Genomic DNA, 22,887 nt, shown 5'->3' with positions numbered 1-22,887 from the left:
GCACTTTTGTTCTCTTGTCAATGAGAACTTACCACTCCTATAAACTCACCGCTCCTTTCTCAACGAGCAGGCTCCTTCCCTCCCCAACCATACTTGCAACCTCCTCCAAGCCCACTTCCCATACTCTTTACTTCAAAGAAAAGAGAGAACAATATTTACCCCAAGGCGTTCCTATGGAGGATCCAAGCAGAAAGCAGTTAAAAAAAAAAAAAAAAGAAAAAGAGGGGGGTGGAGAGAAGGAGACAGTCAGAAAACTTCAGGGAGGACAGGAAACCTTCCAGCGACAGGGAATTGGACAAGCACAGGCCCAGGAGCTCCCACTTACAGCCTTGGCACTTTCAGAGTCCACACGCTTTGGGAAAGGAAGCGCCAGCGCACCATTTGCTCCACACCCACCTCTCCAACCTGGATAGGCAAAGGCCCTTTGCAAGTGTAGTGAAGCTGCCTCTAACCAGACGGCCTTCCCCATACTGCGCTTTATTTCATGGAACCCAGTCCATTGATGTTTCCTAAATATAGTCTTTTACTTCCTTTGTAGTCTTCAAACAAACTATTTCCAGTGAATTTAGAAGAAACCAGGATAGAGGAATTATGCCTCTGCTCTGGGCCAGAAACTCTCTTGGGAAAGGCATTTTATGCCATCGTGGTGTATCTATGCTTATGAAGAAGTTCATTGGCAGTGGGGCACACAATCACTCTGTCAGGGATAGCATGAACTCTCTCAAAAGCCGGATGCGTAACACCCTAAAACCACTTCAAAATATAGGGAAAGGCATTGTCTTTCAAGGTCCTGATGTCACACAGAGGGATGACTTTGAATAATTAAATGACCGACTGTCTATCATGAGCTTTTGCTGTGCTGCTTGAAGAAAAACTGTCCCAGCTCTATTTTGAGGCTTTCCAATAACAAAAAAAGGTGAGAGCATAAATATGAAATACTTAAGATAGAAATAACGAGAGCCAACTTTCTGAATGTTTATTCTTGGCTGGACTCTATGCTAGGAACTTTTAGTGCAACTCTTTAGTTAGACCTTCTAATAACCTTAGGACATAGATATGACTATCCCCATTTTACAGACGTGATTCAGAGAGGTTAAGGAAGACCTCGCATGAGCAGGCAAGCTGGGCCTTCAAGCCAAGACTGTACGATGGTAGGAGCTCTTGCTCCGAACCAGTAAACCTCTACAGCAGGTTTTGGCTCCAGGCTCTGTCAAATAGCTCACCAAATTCTAGAGCTGGAAAAGGTCCCTGAAATACACTTAACTGTAAAGGAAATTGCATCCCCAGGAAAATGTGTCTTGCATAAGATCACTAAATAAGTGAGCCACATTTCCACTGGTGAACCTGCCTGCAGCCATGTAGAAATGGCTAGAATTCAGGCTGTGGTTCTTAGTTACTGGTTGCTCTAAAGGGTACTTTTCCTCCTTTCTTAATTTTTTTTAATGTTATCACAAGCCTATGTTACACCACTAAATGTCACAAGGACTTCTAATGATTATTTTACATTAATTTTCACTGGAATTGCCAAATTAATGGTTATTTGGGAATTAAACCCAAGGCGCTATAAATCTTCCGTCTCTCATGTGATACCCTCTGAGTGTTCAGAAGGCAAAGATAGTATCTTCCCGGGAGCTGTAACTGTGTCTTCTCATACATAAGCCTGGACTCGTGGTGGACTGGCCAAACACACCTTTATCCACTCATATAACAGCACTGATGTAGTCCTTAGTATATGCCAGATATTCTTCTAGCTGTGGTATACCACTATAAGTAAAACAAATGAGGTCCCTAGCTTCTTGAAACTTACCAAGTCTAGTAAGGAGGAAAGACCTCAAGTAAATAAGCAAATATTAAGTATAATCGCAAGCTACGTGCCATGGGAAAATGTAATCACTTGATTGAAAATTTCACCAAAACAACTACACAGGTCACCTTCCTTTCCCCAGGCTATTCATAGTGAGGAAAAGCTTAGGGAGAACCTTCCATATCCCTAAAATGAGAGAACAGAGCAGGATCAATGGATGGGCAGGAGATTTAGAGTCACACACTCCAGGCTTTTACCTGTTGCTTAGCCTAGGTCCTCAACTCTGAGACCTTTACGTCCAGTAGCATCTGAACGGGTTGTCAGAGGTTCATACTCACAGATGCCCATTTTATGAAGGAAGGCCCCAAATTTCTTGCTCTTCCCACACAGCTGGATAAAGGACAGAATTTGTTCTCTATAATTAATTTTGCTCCAGGATCCTAGTAAAATATTCTGCTATGGAACAAAGAGCACCTCTGACCCATTGCTCGTGTGATGTGTGTGTCCCTTGTTTTGGACAGTGGGGTTCCTTAATAGCACACTCTGATCTCAACAACTGACTGTAGCTGCCAATGTACAGTGGGGGAGGGGGGATACTTGTCCCCTCCTCCCACAAAGTTGAGCCAAGGATAGTAAGAAGACAGAGGCCCAAAGCAAAATAAAGATTAGTCATTGCCCTGCACATGGTTCAAACAGGAGAAGCCACTGAAAAGCTCTGATTTTGAGTGGTTGCAGAAAAGCACACTCGCTTCTCAGTTTTGTTAACATATGTTCAGCACCGATTTGAAAACTGCCATTTGAAATGAAAGGAATACCGGATAACAAAGCCACAGAATCCAGAAAAGTCTCAACAACTTAGCTCCAATATTAATTTTAACATTAATTAAAATATATCACAATTTACACATACACCAGGCTAAAGTACCTTTTCCAAATCCATGCATACAAGAGTTATTTAAGGCATTATCGAAGTTAAGAAGATTGTCAGGGAAAGGTTTTATCAAACCAGAGGAAGCACCTCAAGCACTTTAATTGAGGCACATTATTTTTGAAATAATTCATGTGCTTTTTTACAAATTGTTTAAATATAATCATTTGATAACACTTTGTTAGTCTTTGTTACTCCATGTATAATCAGAATTTTTTTTTTACACTGCCTAGCTAATTAGTGAAATTGATTCTAATGTTAAAATCTGAGGATAATTTCACATGGTAAGATGTACTGGTCCCAATTTAATTGGGACTCATCTGAGCCACCCATTTTCCCACGTATTTCCTACTTATTTGGTTCCTGGCTGCTCTCCAGGAAAAAAAAAAGTCACATTTCTCTTATGTCTCATCAGTAAAAGATGAGACTTTTCCAGCTCAATTGTCAAGTTGCCCTCCAGATCTTTCATGTATAATCACTCATCATTCTCTGTAATCTCACTCTTCAACTTCCAGCCCCACCCCCCACCCTTTCTCAAAGGACACGCTCTCCAATTTATTTCTGCAAGGAACCAACTCTTTCCATGGCGAGGGGTGCGGGGGGGGGAGACAGAGTAGGAATCTGAAGAGCTCTTCCTCCTCTAAGCGGAATGGCCTTCTGCCCTCCCTCATGAGTTTCCGAGAGAACAGCACAGGGATCTGAAGGAAGCTCTTGCATTAGAGGAAGGACAGGCTTGCCGGAGTGTAAGGCGGGGAGAGGAGGTCACACTGTGAGGAGCCTTGACCCTTGCTAAAGTGTCTGGGACTATTATTTGGTTGGCAATAACAACTACCATTTAATATGCACTTGCTAAGTATTTGGCACTATATCAGACACTGAATATATTTTACCTTGCTTCTCACAAGACCAAAACACAGTTATTTTTAATTTCCACTATGGATGAGGAAACAGAAGTTCAGAGAGTTCTGCCTTATTAAGGCAGCTAATAATTCATAATGCTAGGATTCAGAACTAAGTCAGGCTCTGAAATCTATGCCCTTATTTGTGATGTTACAGTGTTTTTTCAGAAGGGAATCACAGGGGGGGTTTACCAAAGAAGGAACAGCAAAAGAAACCAGCAGTTCCTGAGCTCAAATATTGAGCTATCTATCCTCTTGAACTTAATCAGTCTAGGGTCTCCAAGGGTTCACGGAAAGGAAAAGGTACAGATGGAGCAGCAAGATGGACAAGGTCAAGGATGCCCTTCTCCATCTGGTCTATACGTCTTGGCTCTAAGCAGAGACAGATGGGTCTGTAGGCTGAGGAGAGAGCCACACCAGGCCCACAAGTTGAGTTTACAGGGGTTAATGGCTTAGAAATAACTACAAAAACAGAGATAGAAGGGAGTTTAATGTAATAGAGGAAGCCCCTAAACTTGAAATAAAAAATACCAGTTGTTTAAGAACTGGTTTTGCAGCTAGTCAAAATGAGTCAAAGTAGTTAACAGTCTCCAGCGATCCATTTCTCAACTATAAAACTTTCAAGTGATAAATCAAAGATTGAAAGCACTTTAAAAATTCTAAAGACCCATGGAAACGAGAGTTTATCTCTTTGTGTTGGCAATGCTAGTCTCCAGAAAAAAGTCTAGAACCTGTAGGTAAGGCTAGTTCATCTATTTGTGTATTTTTCTTCTTCACCCATACCTCAGCACCACTTGGGGTCTCCCATGAGCCCTAAATCCTTTGTGACTCTGCCAGCTTTCTTTGCTCTGTGACCAGGGCACTAACTGTATGCTAAGTGGTTAGCACATAATACTTTCCTTCTTGCAAATGTACCTCAATGAGCCCCCAATTCACATTCATCATTCCCCTTGAAAACTTTCTCCTTTGCAAAATGCTGCACCATGCTCTAACTGGAAGGTCTAAGCTCTGAGAAGCAGTAGAAGACAGCAAAGCACCTTATTGTCTCCTAAAAGTTTTGTTATTCAGTCTGGGGAATGGTGACCTGTTTTGTCTTGCTTCTTAGTGTTCATATTCTAAGCATACTGGAGATCCCTCATGTGCTGATCTTCCAAGAAGGCCTTGGCACTGGCTGAAGTCCAGCCAATACATTTCCCTATGCCATGGCTCTGTAAGTGTGGATTAAGCAGATGGCTTGCAGGTCACATGATCTGAGTTGATCCTTTCCTAGTCCCATCATGAAATCTGTTCTGAGCTATTCTAAAACTTACTTTTAAATCTGGAGGGCACTGTGGTGGATTTCTACTAATCCTGCAGGATTGAGTTCTTCCTACATCTGTGAAGGCTTGCCTCACATGCAGGGTGGTTCTTGCATCTGAGGCTGGTTAGCTGAATTGTTGGCTACCACATGAATGGGGCTGTGTTCCCTGACTGGCCCATTTCATTTTGCTTGGTTATGTGGTCATAGGCTGAGGTCGCATTTATAATCAACCATCTCCCAAATCTGTGCTGGTTAATAAAGAGAATTGCTAGGGCATACACACCCATTGCCTGTGTATGATAAAGGTCTCCAAATGCACATCTCCCAGCAGCACCAGTGGTGTATATAACAGACAACGAATTTTCCAGTGTTTGTCAAAAGCATGCATGCTGGAGTTTAATGCCAAGAGCAGGTAGACTGAGAACTTATCTCTTTCTTTCAGGCACCTCGTCCATATGGCTCCTGCTCTGTCTCTCCTAATTCATCTCAAAACCCACTTCCTATGTTTTCTCATATGTTTATTGACTTATTTTGAGAGGCAGTGAGAGCGAGAGAGAGAGAGAGAATAAGTGAGCGAGGGGCAGTAAGAGAGGGAGAGAGCAGGCTCTGTGCTGACAGTACAGAGGCTGATGCGAGCTTGGCTCAATCTCATGAACCATGAAATCATGACCCAAGCCAAAATCAAGAGTTGGACACTCAACCGACTGAGCCACACAGGCACCCCCTAAAACCAATTTTTCAAGGCAGCTCAGGTGCAATGAAGCAGTAGGTGCCCCAAAAGTCCATGGCCATTAATCACCTTTAGTGTCCCTGACCGGGCAGAAAGTCAGGGTAAGTCATTCTCGAGGTGACTCTTAAACCTGAAGTCTCAAGAAACATCCTTCTATCTGCTCACTGCTGGAAATTTCCAATTCCAGCTCAGCCAGCATCCTAAATCCACAGTTAATTGGCTACCTGATGGCTAAATTTAATTTCAATCCTTCATTTTCTTCCACAGAACAGTGGAACTGGATGACCTGTCTGGCTCAATGGTAAATGGGTCTTCTCTGCATGAAGCAGGACTCTGTCCACTCCTTTTCTTCCCCCACAAGATTAATGTGTAGTCATGGCTTCCTTCGGGAGACACCCCTCTCAGTTCCAGAAAAATAGGGGTTATCAAGAAAGAAGACACACAGCAAAGCTTGAGGTTTGAGGGGACTACCTCAGACACAGGCACACAGTGGGGGGGGGGAGGAGGAGCCAGGTATAGGCTAAAACGTCTGTACTACTGTTACTACGCTGAGCGTAAGTGTATACGAGTATCTCAGTTCTGAATAGCCCCTCCTTTTGCAGAGCACACATTCATGTCTTTATAAATATGAAACCAGAACTGGGGTACCATATTCTGTGGCTCTTAAGGTCCCTTCTGAATCTAAAATTGTATCTGTGTGTTTCACTGAATGAATTCAGAACCCGCTCCACCACTGTGGCTGCATTCAGACCTTATCCATCTTAAAGACTAGGGCAGAGTGTCAAATGTCAGAAAAGCAACACACTTCAATGAAAAGAATGCAATAAAAGCTAATGTGGGAATTCTGGCTCTTTCTGGCATCAAGAGGCATATTGACTCATGCTTTTCCTTCCTGGCTAAGCACTGAATAATTAAAGGCCAAGTGTGGCTGTGATCCAGGTCCCCTGCGTGCCAGGAGTCCTGACCTTACCTCATGCCCTGCGAGGATGGCAAACGGCAAGGGGAAGCTTTGGCCTCAGCCGCCAGAGAGCCTGCATGGCTCTGACTGATGTACAGGTCCCAGATGGGGGGTGGGGGAAGAGGTGGGAGCAGAATTGCTATTTTTTTTTTAATGTTTGTGTTGACAAGCCATTATAAGCTGTGAGTTTACTATTTAGAATCCGATCCAGGATAGCTCACCTGGTGACTTGACTTGAGCTAGTCTAGTCAAGTGACATGTTGTAGAATAAAGAGAATGAGGCGGGTGAGGGGCTCGGGTTGGAGTGCAGGATGTCCCAGTCCTTTCCTGCCTTTCTTCCTGAGATGCTGTCCCTGTCTACCTGCCTGTCCAAATCCCCCCACTCAACATTTAAGGTGTGAAACTTGAAGGCCAAGGGGCATCACCATTATTGTGCAAGGCTCATGAACTCACTCTGATGTGGTGGCCACATGACTTCCCTACAAGGCAGCTGACTCTAGCAGGACATCCCAAAGTGACAGAATGTGCCCGATGCGCAGATACCCCGAAATGCCAAGGCTGGAGCCATCTTTGTTTTCCCACCCAGGAGGCTGAGAAGCAGAAATGATGGCAACAGGGTGTGAGGGAACTGGGGAAAGCAGTTTCTGGTCCTTGGGTGTAACATAATTATCAAACAGAAGAATCCCTCTTTTTCAGATAGAAAAAGACAAAAAGGAAAGGTTTCATAGATCCAGTCACTCACCAGACTTCTCTTGAAACCTCAAAGAGGAAAAGGCACAGTCAGTACATTTATAGTTGGCAAACACTCTGCGTCTCCATGTGGCCCAGAAAGTGGGGTGTCGTGAGGGCAGTGCAATGAGGAGAAACATATCCAACCTCTGCCAGAACTCTGCCCACTTCCCTACACAGGTATCTGGCTGAAGGCAGGAGACCTGAGTGTTCTTATAAATGCTTTATAATGTAAAAGTGTACTGGGAAGAGCAGGAAAGGGGCCATATGAGTATCTTTCCGTTTATTTTCTCATCTCCCAGGATACCCACACTTAGAAAATAAATCCCCTTCCCCTCCTCCTCAAAAGTCAATAACAAAAGTTCCCAAACAGAATTTGCCAGGTTTACATTATAAAGAATCCCTTCACTTGATGTATGCAGCTATAGAGAAGAGAGAGTTCTCTTCTGCCACTACACAAACAGCATATATGCTTATAGAAAACATACATGAGGGCAGGTGCAGACCTCTGCAGAAGGGCTCAGGGGACCACGCAGCTTTCTTTGAGAATTCAGCTACAGGCCATTCCCTCCCCTCGGTTAGGGGTATTGCTCCTGGGACTTGGCTTGGGTTCTGAGAGGGTCTGGGGTGACAGTGCTGGAAGGGATGCCAAGTCACCTATGACTTCTGAGACATCACATAAAGGTGTTACCATGGCAATCATCATTGGTTCTGCTCAAACTGAACAGTAATAGCCTGAGTAGAAGCCTCGGTAGGGCAAGGCTCAATTTCAAGGAGGAGAGAGAGAGAGGGCTAGTGAGGTCATCTGAATGGCGGACATTCCCAGAGGCAAACATATAGGTTGTAACAATGGAAGTTGTAACCACAAGGAGGGAGTCCTTGAAAAGTCTGCAGAATGTCCCCACATTTGGCTTCCTGTTGGCTTGAGCCTCCTGCCACAGCCCGGCAGAGCGCAACACAGGCTTCCTTCTGCTGTCTGCGCCGGGCCAGGCCCTCACTCTGCTGGCAGGTGGGGTCCTGGCCAACCCTACCAAAGTGATGGGAGAGCTGAATTCTCCAGTGCCCTTAATGAGGAAAGGGAGAGAAGAGAGTTAGGAAGCATGGCACATGAGCAAGAGAAAGCATTACCTGGACCTCAGCGAATGTGACAAAGGCCAGAGGACAGGGGTGTGAGCCTATTCCATGAGCAGGAGGAAGGGGAGAGGAAATGTGCATGGCCATCTTGGAAGGATGGTAACAAAAGAGAATGGATGGAGAAGGGTGAGCGAGTACCATTTACATTTCCAAGGAAATCAAGAAAAAGTTCAGGAAGTGACATCACTAAAAGCAAGTGATGGATCATAACTCTCAATCCATCACATTAAGTGTGGACCCCAGAACCCAGGGGTTCTTGGGGTTCCCTGCACTGTACCTGGTCTGAGGGCCAACAGAAAGGCTTCAGTTCCGGGGCTGTTAGGGCTTTCCTGCCACCAGCACCAAAGCCACCACCGCCATGTTTTCAAAGGGTACAAAAAAAGAACAAGACAGGTGACAACCCTCCAGCCAACTGTCTTCGCTTTGGATATGAGAAGAGACAGCTAGACTGTGGAGCAGGCATGCAGAGGCTTCCTCTAAGATGCAGTTCTTCTTCGCGGGCACCTACACACCTGGTATGTAAGCACAAAGTGTGTGTGTGTGTGTGTGTGTGTGTGTGTGTGTGTGTGTGTGTGTGTGTGTGTGTGTAAAACAAGTCTTGAAAACCAGTCTGTGTTCATCTTTAACTATTTGCACACATTATATATCAACACATACTTGGCTCCAATGTTTAGACTTCATGAGAGAATGGGAGGATAAGGAAGGGAATTAACATTTATTGATCATTTACACTGTGCTAGGCCCTATGCTAAGCACTCTATACACATTATTTTGACTTCATTTCAGAGATAAGAAGCTGAGGGTAAAAGGGTTGTTGTCTTGCTATGTTGCTCTAGGACATGATGCAGGTAAACAGAGGGGCTGGGATTCAAAACGGGGCCTGCCTTTCTCCCACTCTGGCCTGCCCCCCCAATGGGCTCTGTTCTTCCTAAAGATGGGATGGATTCTTTGATATACTTCTCTCTCCTTGTCTTTCATTTCTTCAAAAAGACATAAACTACTTTATGGAGATCAAAATCAGAAACAAGAACAATATGGTGAATAATGTATGCAAATGAATTGATAAAATGAAAAGGGAACTTGACCTTTTAGAAACTCAAGGGTGATATTTATCCCTAACCAAGTAAGTAGGCCTCCTTAAGAAAAAGGCAGACTTTAATGCTTCTTTCTAAGAAGGAGGAAGAGGAGCTGGGAGTCCTTTTGGTAGAGGCAGAGTTGCCTTGATTTTTACCGTGAGATGACAATTCATACGAGGTCCAGATGTTTAGGAAAATACCATGCTTTCTGAAATTTCCTTGGAAATAGCTCAGTCACGTCTACTATGAGTCTTTCCTGTTGTGAGAGATACAGGTGCTTCCATGTGACTCTAATAGGGGTTGCTACACTGGTGTACTGGGAGCCAAGGGACCCTGAAATTGTCCTGCAAGGTTAGCTCAGGGTCTTAAGCCACATTCAACCTGGCTCTCCTTTGGAGGGTCCCTCATGGCTGGGACAGCAATTCAAATAGCCCACTTCTAGGTTCTGGGAGATCTTGGATTCTTAGGACAGCTGGAGACCTTTCATCTCTCCCACAGAGAACTCCCTACCCTCAGCCACTTGGGGAATGTTCCTTCTTAAATCTCACCCCACCTCTTTCTCTGCCAGTGTAGACAGAAATGGAAGCTGATGGTATTTGGGGAGAAGAGGGGGGGTGGATGACCCCTTTCTTGGACCTGGGAAGGTCAAACCTATGCAGGTACTTTGCCCTTTCCTCCTGCAGTTACTATCACTGACAGCAACTTCCAAATGTTTTCCTTCTGCCTCATCACAGTGTAGCCAGACTGGCTTAGAAGATTCGGCTCTTGAACTTGAAGAGTCTGGAGGGAAGCCTGCTGTACCATGGCTGCTCTGGCAATGGAACAAGGTACAGAGAGAGCCCAAAAGGCCAGTCATTCATCTCAGGGTACTCTACACATCAGATTAGGGAAAAGGCCCTGACACCACGTATATTTCCCAGCTATACCCTGGAAGGTTAAGAGAGCCCCTTCCTTGGATTCCACAGGAGTGTCAGAATGTGGCTGAAAACCTGCTATAGCTGGATCAATGTTTGAAAAAAAAAAATCCCCAAATGTAATGAACATGGTTTAGTCACCTGAATGGTTTAAAACTTTTTCCTCAATGTGTTATCAAGGAGGTTCCTAAATCTTACATTCTGGAGTTAAACATATTAATATGGTTCTTATGTCCTAGAACTGTCTCTGGGGTATCCCTGCTCGTGAGCAGAGAATCTCCTCATGCTCAATGTGATTCTGTGATCCCCAACTTTGTTCTACCCTCTACATTCTCCTTTCAAGCTGATCCTTTATTTGACATAATTGAGAACTGAACGCTATGGAAGCTGTCCTGGGTCCCTCCCTGAGCCCCGGGAGGCACTGCCCACATGGGTGAGCACCTGCCCATGCTTCCTCATCTCCAAGAAAGGAAGTTCAGGGCCTCTGACTTCTCCTGAAGGACTTTCCCGGCTCCTTCTTCACCAGTGCTACCATTTGGAGCATGTGAGCTGAAGATAAAAGGCTCCTAGGAGGGCCAAAGAGGGCAACTGGGAAGCAGCTTTCCAGGGCAGCTCTCTTTGGCACTGCTGAGTGAACTGTTTCTCAGGCTGGCCTTGGAAAGGCCTCAGAATCAAAGTCTCAGGAAGAAGGGACAAAAGGGAATTGAATGAGAAGAAAGAGTTACACTTACGCCAAAGCAAAGGCCACCAATGCGCCAACCACCACCACAAAGTCCAGGATGTTCCAGAGGTCTCGGAAGTAGGACCCATCCTGCAGGATCAAGCCCTGGTCTATCATCTGAAGGAGAAAGACGTGAACAGCCAGCATGAGCCCACCAGTGTTGGCAATGCACCCTGAGCTCAGGGCTCCCAGTGACAATGCCCCTACTGCCATCATCTCTACAATCAACCCTACCCAAGGACCTGAAGAGCAAGTGGACATGTCCCACAAGCTCTCTCCACCTCACTCTGAAGCCCAAGGCCCCTTGTCATAGCCACCAGGGTTCAACTGGTCTCCTTGGCTCTCACAGAACTCGGCCACATTCCTTCCTCCATTAGTGGCTTAGAGCACCAGGCATCACCACACCTGCACAGAGGGGGAGGCCCTGGGTAGGGGAGACTATGAACAAGAATAGAAATGTGGGGTGTTAGGGTGGTGGGAAACAGAATGGGGGGCAGTGAGTGCAGCTGGAACTACATGGTGTCCAAGAAGACTCATCCCTACCTGGCCCTTTGCCTTGGCGTATACCCAGGCGCAGACCGGGGAGCACACTGGGGAGGCGAGGACAGTCCCCACCCCTGTCTGCACTCCCACTGCCTGCCTGAGGGTGGGCCTGGCTCCCCCTTGGGCCGCACCCACAGGTCTTGCCCCAGTCTAAACAGATCCACGCAGACGGGCTGTGCCATAACGTCTTGCCAGGACAGACTTCATCAGAATTCCGAGGCCAGAGGAAACATGGCTTAAAGGCCCTACTGAGGGTCTGTCATTGGCTGGTAGGTGGCAGCACTGAGGAAGGGCACCTTACTAAAGAAGCAGACACGTGACCCATCCAAACCCCAGACCAGCTTTTCTCTAGAGGCTTTTACCTTTATAACCATCTCAAAGGTGAACACTCCAGTGAAAACATAGTCAAAATACCTCAGGACCTGTAAGACACACGGTGAAAGGGAAGAGGCTCACGTGGGGGCACCAGGCTATACACACTCTGCCTGCCCACATGCATGCAGTCCTGCACCCCCACCCTGACTCGCCTCTGCCTCAGGACAGAAGCTTGGGGTCAGACCTGCCAGCTGGACACAGGAGGAGAGGAGCCACGTGTTACTGCTGGAGCCACATGACCTAGCGGTCAGTCCTTGGCTCTTCCCTCCCCTTGGCCAGAACTTAACTTCTTGGGTCTGAATGGCCCCACAAATAGCTCCCTCAGGACCTGGAGTCCTTGTCAGTTCCAATCCTCCCAACCTCCCTCATACTCCCCAACATACACCCTTAGGACCTCCAGGAGATGTCTCAGCAACCTGGGGTAGAGCTGCTGCTCCCCAACTTCATGCACATCTCTGATGGCCCTACATGACCCTATAAGCCCTTGGGTGGCTGCAAAGACCTGCCCGGCTCTGGGTAGAAGGGCCACTGCTGAAGCATAAAGGCACACAGTGTGGCCGCGGAGTGGGGACTGGAGAGAAGGGGCTGGTCTTGAAATGGGCCATACTTTGCCCTGAGGGACAGGAATGGGCCATTTCTTAACCCTTCTTCATTTCCCAGGAACCTTCCTTAATTCACCTTCAAAGCTGGGACGGGGAGGGGCTGGGGTGGGTACCAGGGTATTACGGAGGTTGCCAACGGCTCCCGTGCACCCACTTTGTTGCGCTCCGAGTTGGTCAGGACGGGGTCCTCAGCTGCCAGGGCAATGCTGCTGGCCGCGATCACCAGGAGAATGCACATCTCAAAGTAGCGCAGGTTCACAATGTAGTGGCAGGCCCTGCGAATCCTGTGGGGCAGGGAGCCCTATGAGCTGCCTCTGCTTCCCGCCCATCCCCGTCCCTTTCTCCCCACCCTCGTGCTCATCAGCCTCTTCCAGACAGCCAGGTCCTGGCCAGAGGAAGCCATGGGGAGAGCAATTTAATTTCTCAGGCACCACCCTTGATTTAAAGCTCCAGTGGGAGAAAGTAATCAGATTGGTGAGAGGCTGCGGTACGCAAGCCAAGATACATTATCCGTAGGCAGGGGAGCAGCCAGCATCAGACTACACGACTCGACATGGCTACATGGTACCCTCCATTGTATCCCAGTGTCTACTCCCCCACTGTACAGAAACTAGGGCACAGCAAGGAGTTCGTAAGAACCAAGAAACGTAAACACAGACCTTGATTCTAAGATTCCTGATGAGAGGAGCAACCGTTTTTCATGAGCCCCAGGTACTCTGAGTAAAGTAATTATATTCTATAGATTGTATTCTGGACTCAGGCAACCCGACACACCTTCGTGCAAGTGCCTTCCCTCCCAGAGGCTTGCCTGAATACTGCCCATGTGGTCACTGAAAACCTTTTTGCCTTCCTAGCCCCAGAAGCTGGTCTGTGTGTACATCTTGCTCATTTCCAAGGCAAAAGGCAGCTCAGTCTAACCTTCCAGAACTTCTCTGCCACCTCCATCTCATGCCCCTACCTCTCCTTTGAAGAACATGCCCGTTTCAAAATCCACATATAGGGCAGTGAGACCAATACTCTTAAACTCCAGTAGATGATCTATTTATTCTAGGCTCCACACGCTCAGTTCTGTCCACCACTGAAGTACTTAGTGACGCATCCCAAGTAGATTTCCTGCCTCCCACCCCAGCCCCCGACACAACCTACTGAACAATTTGAGGTAAAGGTCCTTTTCTCACGACACTGCTCATGCTTCTCTGTGTTAAGTTATTCTTTAGACTCAGCACAGAGCTCAGAGGCTATTCAATCTCATGACCGCTTCCACCTGTGAGCAGCCTGCATGTCTCAGATGTTTGGCCACAGTCCACTGAGAAGGATCAGGAGGTTGAGTGGACCCTCCTCTCTCCTCCTCATCACCCTGCCCTGGCTCTAACCCTGGCTGTTTACCCTGGCACCAAAGGGCGAGCGACGGGAGGGTGCCTTACGGGTTGGTGGTGCTGAAGATGAACATAGAGCTGTGGGGAACCATGGCTTTGCCCGTCTCACGCTTCTCCTTCTTTTGCTGCTGCTTCTCCAGCTCTTCTTCCTCCTCTTTGATCTCTGCCTCCTTCAAAGGACTGGCTTCTCCATCAGTCTTGTTGCTAACTGTAAAAGGAACATGTTGGAATCATCAGAAACCTCGCTGCGTGCGAGACTAGCGCCTGTTGTTTTCCACAGGGATGGGATAGAGAGGAGGGGAAGGGGTTATAGGAAAGCACCTAGCCAGGCACCCTGCAAACACTGGGTTGTTTGTGAGATTACACGGAGTTAAGCCCTTACTCTCCTCCTAGCCTGACCCTCACCCTACTCTTACATGATACAGTTTTGCCATACAAATAATAATCCTGTGGGGCGCCTGGGTGGCTTCGTCGGTTGAGCATCCAACTTCGGCTCAGGTCATGATCTCACGGTTCGTGAGTTCGAGCCCCGTGTTGAGCTCTGTGCTGACAGCTCAGAGCCTGGAGCCTGCTTCAGATTCTGTGTCTCCTTCTCTCTCTGCCCCTCCCCTGCTTGCACTCTGTCTCTCTCAAAAATAAACATACATTAAAAAAATAACAATAATCATGTTCCCAGGGTAACAGCATGACTGTTTCTGTTGTAAGGTTTACAGAGTTTACTTGTATCTAAAATCTAGATTCTTTGTCTATATTTACTTATTGAATTTTCATAACAATACCCCCTGAGAGGCATGTATTATGCCCATTATACAGATGGGAAAAGTGCAGGTCAGGGAATTCAAGTTATCTATCCTAAGTTCATACAGCTAGTTTCCAATTCCTTTATCCTTTCAATGATATCACACTGAGATGGAAGATTTTAAGAAACCATTACTCTGTTTGTGGCTGACTTTCTGGCTGTGCTTTTTCCAGTCATGATTAATGCTGAAATGGGAATGCAATATTCATGCAAATATGGGACCAGGGCTGCCTTTCTGGCCTAGGAGGTTGAAGAAGTCAGAGACTGAGTGGAGCTCTCGGGCCACCAGCCTCAGTTTCCATATCAAGTTACAGTGTGGGTGAGTGGCAGACAGGCTGAAGCTGAGTGGGCAACGGACTCAGTCAAACTCCCCCACCGGTCTCTCTCAATGGCTGACTCTAACCTGGAGCCTTGTGCAAGCAGCAAAGCTCTGAAGCTCTGGCCCCTTCTGGGTCCTTCCAAAAGGTAAATGATCCAAGATCCCTCTGACAATATGCCCTTACCTATGACCAAGCCCATAGACTAGCCCCAGAACAGGAACAGAGGAAAGTCCAGCTTTCTTAATGTTTCTCATAAGAAAGTGTCCAAAAGATTGATTTATTAGAGCATAAAATTAAGCAGACACCACAGGAGGTTGTGAGTCTGACATCCTGAGACACAGCCCAAGTCAACCCCAGGAACAGTAAACATGGGAGACCTCACTTTTTAAAGCAGTACTGGCATTCTGAGTGTACTGAAAGTAAAGCAGTGGAGATGGAGTGGTAGAAGAAAGAAAAACAGGAAGAGGGGACTGTACTATGAAAATAGAAATGTATGGAAAAAATTAGGAAGGAAAAAAAGCAAGGGTAGAAAATCCTCTGGTCATAATTCAGCGGCCATGAAGCAGCAGCCAGGATTAATGCAGGAATGGAGGTGGGGAGAGGGTTAGGGAAGGGATGGGGTGAGGGTGAAGTTGGGGTGGGGGTGGGTTAGTACAGGGACAGAGATGGGGTTAGGGCAGGAAAAGGGGTGGGGTTGAAGTGAGGATAGGGCTGTGGTTGGATTAGGGCAGGGATGGGGGGGGGGTTAGGGCAGAGACAGGGGGAGGGGTTAGGGCAGGGATGGGGGTGGGGTTAGGGCAGAGATCAGGGCTAGGAGGAGGGCTTTTTGCGTTTCCTTTTGAGGACTAGAGTTTAACATCCATTGCCTGAGGAATCTATCAGAGAAACTGAGTACAGGCTTCGTGAAGAAAAGAGTAAATAAGAGTAATAAATTCATAAAATGTTAGTGCTGAAAAAGACCTTGAGATCACCCAATTCAGTGCTTTACTTTAGGGTTGACAAACCGAAGCCTCAGGAGAAACAGGTGTGCGGAAGCCACACACTAAGCAGCCTGGCCCATCGCCTGTTCCACACAGGTTCCCTAACTGGTTCGGTGACATGGCACCCTGGAGGTCCTGGTGAGTGCCATCAAGCGTTCACAGGATAAATCAAACAGCCCTGTATACACATCTGGGTGCAAAAGCACATGTGACCTCTCTGAAGTGTCTATGGTGGTCATAGGGGCCAAGACTTCAGGAAATTTTACAGATAAAACTAAAGATGGAGAAAATCCTAACTTCTTTTTCCTGCAAACCGAGACACAAATGCTGCTATTGTTTACTTGCTGAACAACGATTCCATCCTGCTGGTGGGGGGTTCCACGCAGCTCTACTGAGTGACTCCAGAGCCACAACTGTCCCCAGCCCTGGGGGGATGAGGGTGATGAGGGTGAAGGGAGACAGGGACTTGTGTTCTCACTGTGAACCACAGTTGAGTCCATCAAGGGGCCCACATCGGGGATGGCGACGGTGACGCTGGTACTCTCGGTGGTGGCCTTGTCCGTGTTGGCTGTGACACAGGAGAGGTCGGGCTCACTCTGGCTGATGGCCCGGCCCATGTCCAACTGCACGTGGCCCAGCAGAGCTTGCTCACTGCTGCCCTCTGGCTCCTGCTCCGTCAGACCCGAGTCCTTCCCCATTTCCAGCTCTGGCTGCGGCTGCACTAGGGGTGTGTTGGCCTCATCGAGGGCTCCTGCCAGCCCGGAGCCTCTGGGCACCATCAGACTACTGGTCCTGCGGAGACAGGAGGAGACGGCCGGCACTCAGCTCAGAAGAAGCTGTTCTAAAGTGGCCGGTGAGCCAGGCGAGAGGGACGGGTAGGGGAAGCCCAGGGAGCCTTGCTGGAGAACACGGCATCTGCCGCCTCTCACCCCCACCCACCCAGGCAGAGAGGAGCTAAGACCCGCAAGCGGCGTCCGTGCCCTATTCCCATCCATCCGTCTATGAGCCACGCCCAACAGGACATGCCTAGAAGAACAGACCCTGGGTTTCAGGGGGACAGAGCTCATCGTGTGTCATACTTACACATACCTTATAAAGGGTGCATTAGTATCACTTCCATCTTATAAAAGGGAAAACTGAGGGCCAGGCAGGATCGTACCGGGGAATCCTTAACACCTGGAGCGCTCTGGGCCTCCAGGACACTCCTGTGGCTAACTTACCTCCTTAAGTCTTGGCCTCTTTCTTCTTCCTGGATCGTGGGTTCCTTGCCCCCATGGCTGCCCCTGGGCTCACGATCCTTCTCCCCCTCGCTGGGCCCGCCTTCATCCAGACTCCGCTCCTGGCTGGCAGACCTGCTCCGGGAGGTGGAGGAGGGCTCCTTGCCTTCGGTCCTGACACGACGGTGCCGGCTGCGCCGCTGGCTCTGCCTGTGCCTGGCCCGGTCCTCAAAGGTCACCACAGTCTCCCCTCCCCCAGCCTCCTGCTGGGTCGAATCACAGTTCCCGTGACAGGGCCTGGCCAGCCATGGTGGCTCCCGTTTGCCCAGGGACAAGGGGCTCCTCTGGTTGTCCAAGGCACTCGACAGGTCCCCTCCGTCCCCCTTGAGGGACCCGCCGCGGCTGATGCGCTCCTCCTCACACTTCTCCAGGCCCAGGCCCAGGCCTTCACTGGGCCTGGGTCTCCGGTAGAGGCTGGGGTGGGCGTTGAGCGGATTGAGGGGGCTCAGCGGGTTGAGGGGGTTGAGGGGGTTCATTGGTGGGGCCTCCTCTTTGTTGAGGGCCTCCTGGCTGGACATCTGCATGTGCCTTCTCAGCTGGCTGGTGCGCTGCTCCCACACGGACATGTGGTGCCGGCGCCTCCGCTCCCTCCTGCCAAAGAGGAGAGGGTGAGGGCTGTGGTCAGAAGCTGACAGCTGAAGGCCGGGGAGGGAGCCACAGGGGTGGAGACCAGCCCTCAGTAGCCGCGGGAAAGGGGCGGGACACATGGGGGGCAGCAAACGGGAGAGCCTAGGACCTGCAGACAGGAAGCACAGAAAGATGCAAGGAGCCGAGGGGGCCACGCACAAGTAGGTGGTTGGACCAGTGCCTCCTGCTGTGTGGGGCTTCCCGCTCTAGTCCCTGCTCTGCAGTAGTCGAAGGGCGGGGTGGGGATCAGCCAAGGACTGAGCCGCCAGGGCCTGCAGGAGAGGAGTTCGAAGGCTTACCAGGTTTTCACTCCCCTGTTCTCCTTTGCTCTCAGGGCATCAACCTATACCCACCCTGTGCTCTCCACTGGCCCCGAATTCAAGGTCAGAGATCTTTCTTCCTCCTGCCCTCCCTGTCCTTTGTCCCTCAGATTACAGCCTGGGGGAGCACAGGCTGAAAAGCGCAATGGGGGGATACTGTTGGAGGATGATAGGCAGCAGGCACCAGCAGACCCACGTAATCCTCACCCTCAACAGATAAGAGTGCCGTGGGCCTCTTCCACAATAGCTAATAGAAGCCACAGGCTGTATGTGTAGAGACCACAGCAGCTCATTCTCCAGGCTGCTGCCGAACATTTCACGTGGCAGCAGGAACACGCAAACGTATGCACACAGGGGCGCGCACGGGAGTGGGCTCACACGGGCGGAAGGGTAGTCACCTACTCTTTCACTCACATGTGCCCACACGCATCCTCACTGAGGCCCACACGTGGCTGTACGCAACTGCCTACGTGCAAGGCACACCCGCCAACACGAATTACCCACACCAACGCGTGCCCACTCACAGGCCGCACAGAGGAGTGAACAACGCACAGGGTCACATACCTGAGAGACACACACTGAGATAAGCACACGTTGAAAGGCTCAGAGGATAGCGTCCACAGACCATGTGCACAGAACACGCGCACACGCCACGACACACACTGACATCCACACCCAGTGCCACTCTGTCCACTGTGGGGTGAGAACGAAGACACGGCATCCCTACACACACACACATAACCACTCACAAACACGCAGACCGGTACACACATACAGGTGGCTGCTGCGTGGCTCCCACATCGACATGTGGTGTCTTCTCCTTCTGTCTCTTCTGGGAAAGAAAAACGAACAGGTTCAGTTCACCCCAACCCCTAGGAACCACAAGCCCCACAGCCACCAGCCAATTTTCAGGAAGAGGAAGAGGCACAGAGTCCTCTACGTGCCCATACAGTCTCCACATGCCTGCTGCCCTCCGTGGGCTCCCGACCTTCAGTTTGCCAAGGGAGTGACCTTTGATTCTTACTCTGTGCAGACACGCACGTCCAGTGTTTGAAGCATACATGCAGAGACACAATGGATATGTCATTTCATAGAGTACATAGCTTCGGGTGCTCGGTCCACATGCCCCAGTGGCACTCACACTCGTACCTAAATACCCTTCAGAGGTCTTTTCTGGAAACTGTATAAACTTGGATGAAAGTTGTATTTCCCTCAGTCATTTCTAGTATGTTCAGTGGGTGTGACTCCACAACTCATCACTCAGATCACTGTCAAATGTGCAGGAACAAATGCTCTGCCAGGCACACCCTCAAAGTCACAAAGTAGCCCATGGCCAGAGGCAAGGTCACCACTCGAGCTGATGTTCATGTACTTCAAGGTAAGTGCAAGGTCTCCTGCAATTTTGCAACACAGTGACCCTGGCCAGAGGCTTTCCAGGTTCCATCTCTTCATCCAGGTAAAGCACGGTCATAACATTCTCAGCCATGCACAGGGAAAAAAATCTTTCTACAGACACACACATGCGGTTTTCTTTTGTTTACAAGGTCGATGGAAGGTCAGACAGGCAGGGTGTGGGAATCACCCACAAAGGCAAAAGGGACTCCTACAAATGAAGTTGTCAGTGCAAGATCAATGCTCAGGTAGAGGACAACACATCCGGGACACCTGTGGAGCGAGCTCGCCCCAAGTTCTGGGCCGCCAGCCTCAGTGTGGCCCACTGGGCCCTTGCCTAGACCTAGGAGGCTGGAAAAGGCTGCTCCTCCCCTGACCAATGGAGAACATGCTAGGTAAAGTAGCCCTGCTCAACTGCCGTGCCCCACATGCACAGAGAAGCCGGACGCGTGGGTGGGTGGAGGGAGTAGAGGCAGCTGGCTGGAGCCTCACTTGGCATCTGGAAGAGGCACAGTGTGTACACGCATCCACGGAGTGGAGATGCCTGTGAGCCCCCCGTCTGCATTCACCCCTCAGCACAGGCAGCTGCCATGCAATGAGGCGCACGTGGGCTGGTGGTGCCAAGAAGCATGGGTAGCAGATAGAAATAGAAGCACACACTCTAGCCAGGCAGCACGCACACCCACTGGGGAAAGCAGATTCTACCATCTATTTGCAAATTCTCAAATACCCAAATATCAGCTCTCCAGAAGCACATGTGTAAGAGTTTAAGTACATGGAAGAATACTCTTTCTTGGGAATTCACACACATATGCACATACACACACACATGCACACGAGCACACGCACGTGCGCACGCGCGCACACACACACACACACACACACACACACACATACACAGGCCAGGCAAAGAGAGACCCAACTTTTAATTCCCACACAAATCAGATACACGTTTCAAACTCCTCTTCACGTCTCCACTAACATACACAAAGGTCCAAATTCACATATCATTAATATACCTTCATTCTTAAAATCACACAGAGAAGCATCGACATATCTCCCAACTCATGCGTATGTGACCTCACATACACCTTACATGAACCTTGTGGCTCAGGAAGGGCAGCTGGCATTCTTTCCATTTCAAAGACAGGGAAACAGAGATTCTAGAATCCTAAGTGGTTCTCTCTCCAAGTATACTGAACATGTGAATTATAGAACCAGCCCTCAGACCTGATTTGTAACAACACTTCATGTTTTCTTTATAGACAGCCACATCCTTGGTTACTCGGCAGTCCAGAAATCTGGAGTCTTGTCTGCCCTTCTGAGCAGCACACACCCACCCTGACATAGTTCCCAGCAGCCAAAGTCGTATCTCTGCTCATCTTGGATAGTTAACAGCACCTTCTTCCACCTCTCTGTGCCCAGATACACACACAGCTCACTGCCTCCAGCCCTGTGCCTACCAGCATTTCATTCATTCTTTCATTCCATAAATAGTGAGTTTCTACTCTGGGCCAAGCATCTTCCCAACTCGCGTCTCCAAACCTACTCTTCCCCAGGCTTCCTCATCTCAGTAAATAGAACCGCCCACTCCTAAGTGACAGTCAGCCCTACCCACCAGCATGTTTGCATACCTGTGTGTGTATGTATTTTTAACCCAAACTCATGAGTGCAAGGAAGGTGGGGAAAGAACTACTCAAGGCCCAGAGATTATTCCAGAGAGGAAGGAGTTGTTCCGCCTTTCTCCATCAGTCTTTAATAGATTCTGATAGCAGTTTTTTTCTCGCTCATAGAGAAGGGGCTGAGAGGCCAAACCTTCAGTTCTGAAAGGTGAGGGCAAGATGATGATCATCCAGGGGAAGGGGTCTCAGAATGCCTCTACAGGGCAAGGCAGCAGACATTCAGACATCTTCCCATGAGCACTTGGAAAAGAAAGGCTCCTCCCTTACCAGCTTCAAGTAATAGATAATGGGGTCTGATGTCAGGATAGAGTTGCACCTCTCAGGGGTCTCAAAGCCTCCCCACCGGTCCTCAGGGCCACCCACATAGGCCTCACACAGGCTCAGAAGTCACCACAGGGATTCTCCATCCTGCCAACACCTTCTTCCAGCTCCACCCAGGGCCCACACCTTGTTCATTCCTGCCAGTTCAACCAGCAGCCACAGGTTCAGGTTGGATCCTTAAAGTCTATACTTGCTGCTCCACTCTCTCATCTCCCATTCTCTCCCTAATTCATTCCAACTGGATTCTGTTCCCACCAGGCCACTGAAACTGAAGGTCCCTAACAACTTTCATTTTGCCAATCCGAATGGTCCCTTCTCTCTCCTCATCTTCCACGATCTCTCAACAGTATTTAGCTGTACTGTCGACTGGCTCCTTCCTGAAGAGTTTTCCTCTCTAGGTCTCCTGGACGTGACACCTCCTTATTCTTTCTTCCTACTCCTAATTGCTCCCCATCAGTCTCCTCTGCAGGTTTCTCCTCCTCTGGACTTAGAGGCAAAGGAGTGCTCTGGGCTTCTGTCCTCAGCAGCTCTGTCTCCATTACAATTCACTCCATGCCAGCTTACTCATGCTGATAGTTTAATCCCATCCAAATATAAATGGCTCCCCTCAAATTTTTATTTCTAACCCTGACTTCTCTTCTAAGTTTCAGACTCATGTAACCAGTGGCCTATTCAACATCTTCACTTGGATGTCCTCTAAGTATCTCAAATTTAATGTGGCCAAACTGAATCTTGGACTTCCACTGTTCTCTAGACTATCAGTAAATACTATCACCATCTACCCAGTTGCTTAGGCATCAAACCTTAAAACTTGAGAGAAATATTTTTTTATCCCCACCCCCATCACATTTAATCTGGCACCTCTTCCTATTGTTTTTCTCTCCAAAGCACAGACTGAATGGGATTGCTTCTCATCTCCTCCATTGCTACCATGGTCTCAACTACCATCATGTCACCTACTTACTCTAATGGTCAAACCTGTCTCCTTGCCTCCACTCTTGGCCCCTATAAATCCATTTCCCACAGGGAAGAGTGACCTTCTATAAGTGTAAATCATGTAATATCCAACCTTCCACTTTA

At 48.7% G+C, this 22,887-nt stretch overlaps 1 protein-coding gene across 3 annotated transcripts in view; it reads right to left on the bottom strand.

Annotated features, from left to right (window-relative positions):
• Positions 1-22,887, bottom strand: part of CACNA1E (calcium voltage-gated channel subunit alpha1 E) — a 308,909-nt gene that overhangs the window by 48,981 nt on the left and 237,041 nt on the right. For 2 of the 3 annotated variants that reach the window (XM_077763228.1, XM_077763229.1), the window contains exons 19-26: positions 19,188-19,244; positions 17,409-18,056; positions 16,667-16,980; positions 14,138-14,297; positions 12,868-12,997; positions 12,099-12,158; positions 11,204-11,310; positions 160-171 (exon numbers count right to left, since the gene is read on the bottom strand). In XM_077763228.1, coding sequence (XP_077619354.1) covers positions 160-171; positions 11,204-11,310; positions 12,099-12,158; positions 12,868-12,997; positions 14,138-14,297; positions 16,667-16,980; positions 17,409-18,056; positions 19,188-19,244 — 1,488 coding nt within the window. The remainder of the gene's footprint in view (positions 1-159; positions 172-11,203; positions 11,311-12,098; positions 12,159-12,867; positions 12,998-14,137; positions 14,298-16,666; positions 16,981-17,408; positions 18,057-19,187; positions 19,245-22,887) is intronic. The other variant, XM_077763230.1, reaches the window with a different exon arrangement.

The sequence above is a fragment of the Crocuta crocuta genome, unplaced genomic scaffold (assembly GCF_008692635.1).
Source record: "Crocuta crocuta isolate KB4526 unplaced genomic scaffold, BGI_CrCroc_1.0 scaffold3, whole genome shotgun sequence".
In the NCBI taxonomy this organism is placed as follows: Eukaryota; Metazoa; Chordata; class Mammalia; order Carnivora; family Hyaenidae; genus Crocuta; species Crocuta crocuta.
The sequence above is the reverse complement of the archived record's forward strand: the minus strand, read 5'-3'. Positions and strand labels throughout refer to the sequence as shown.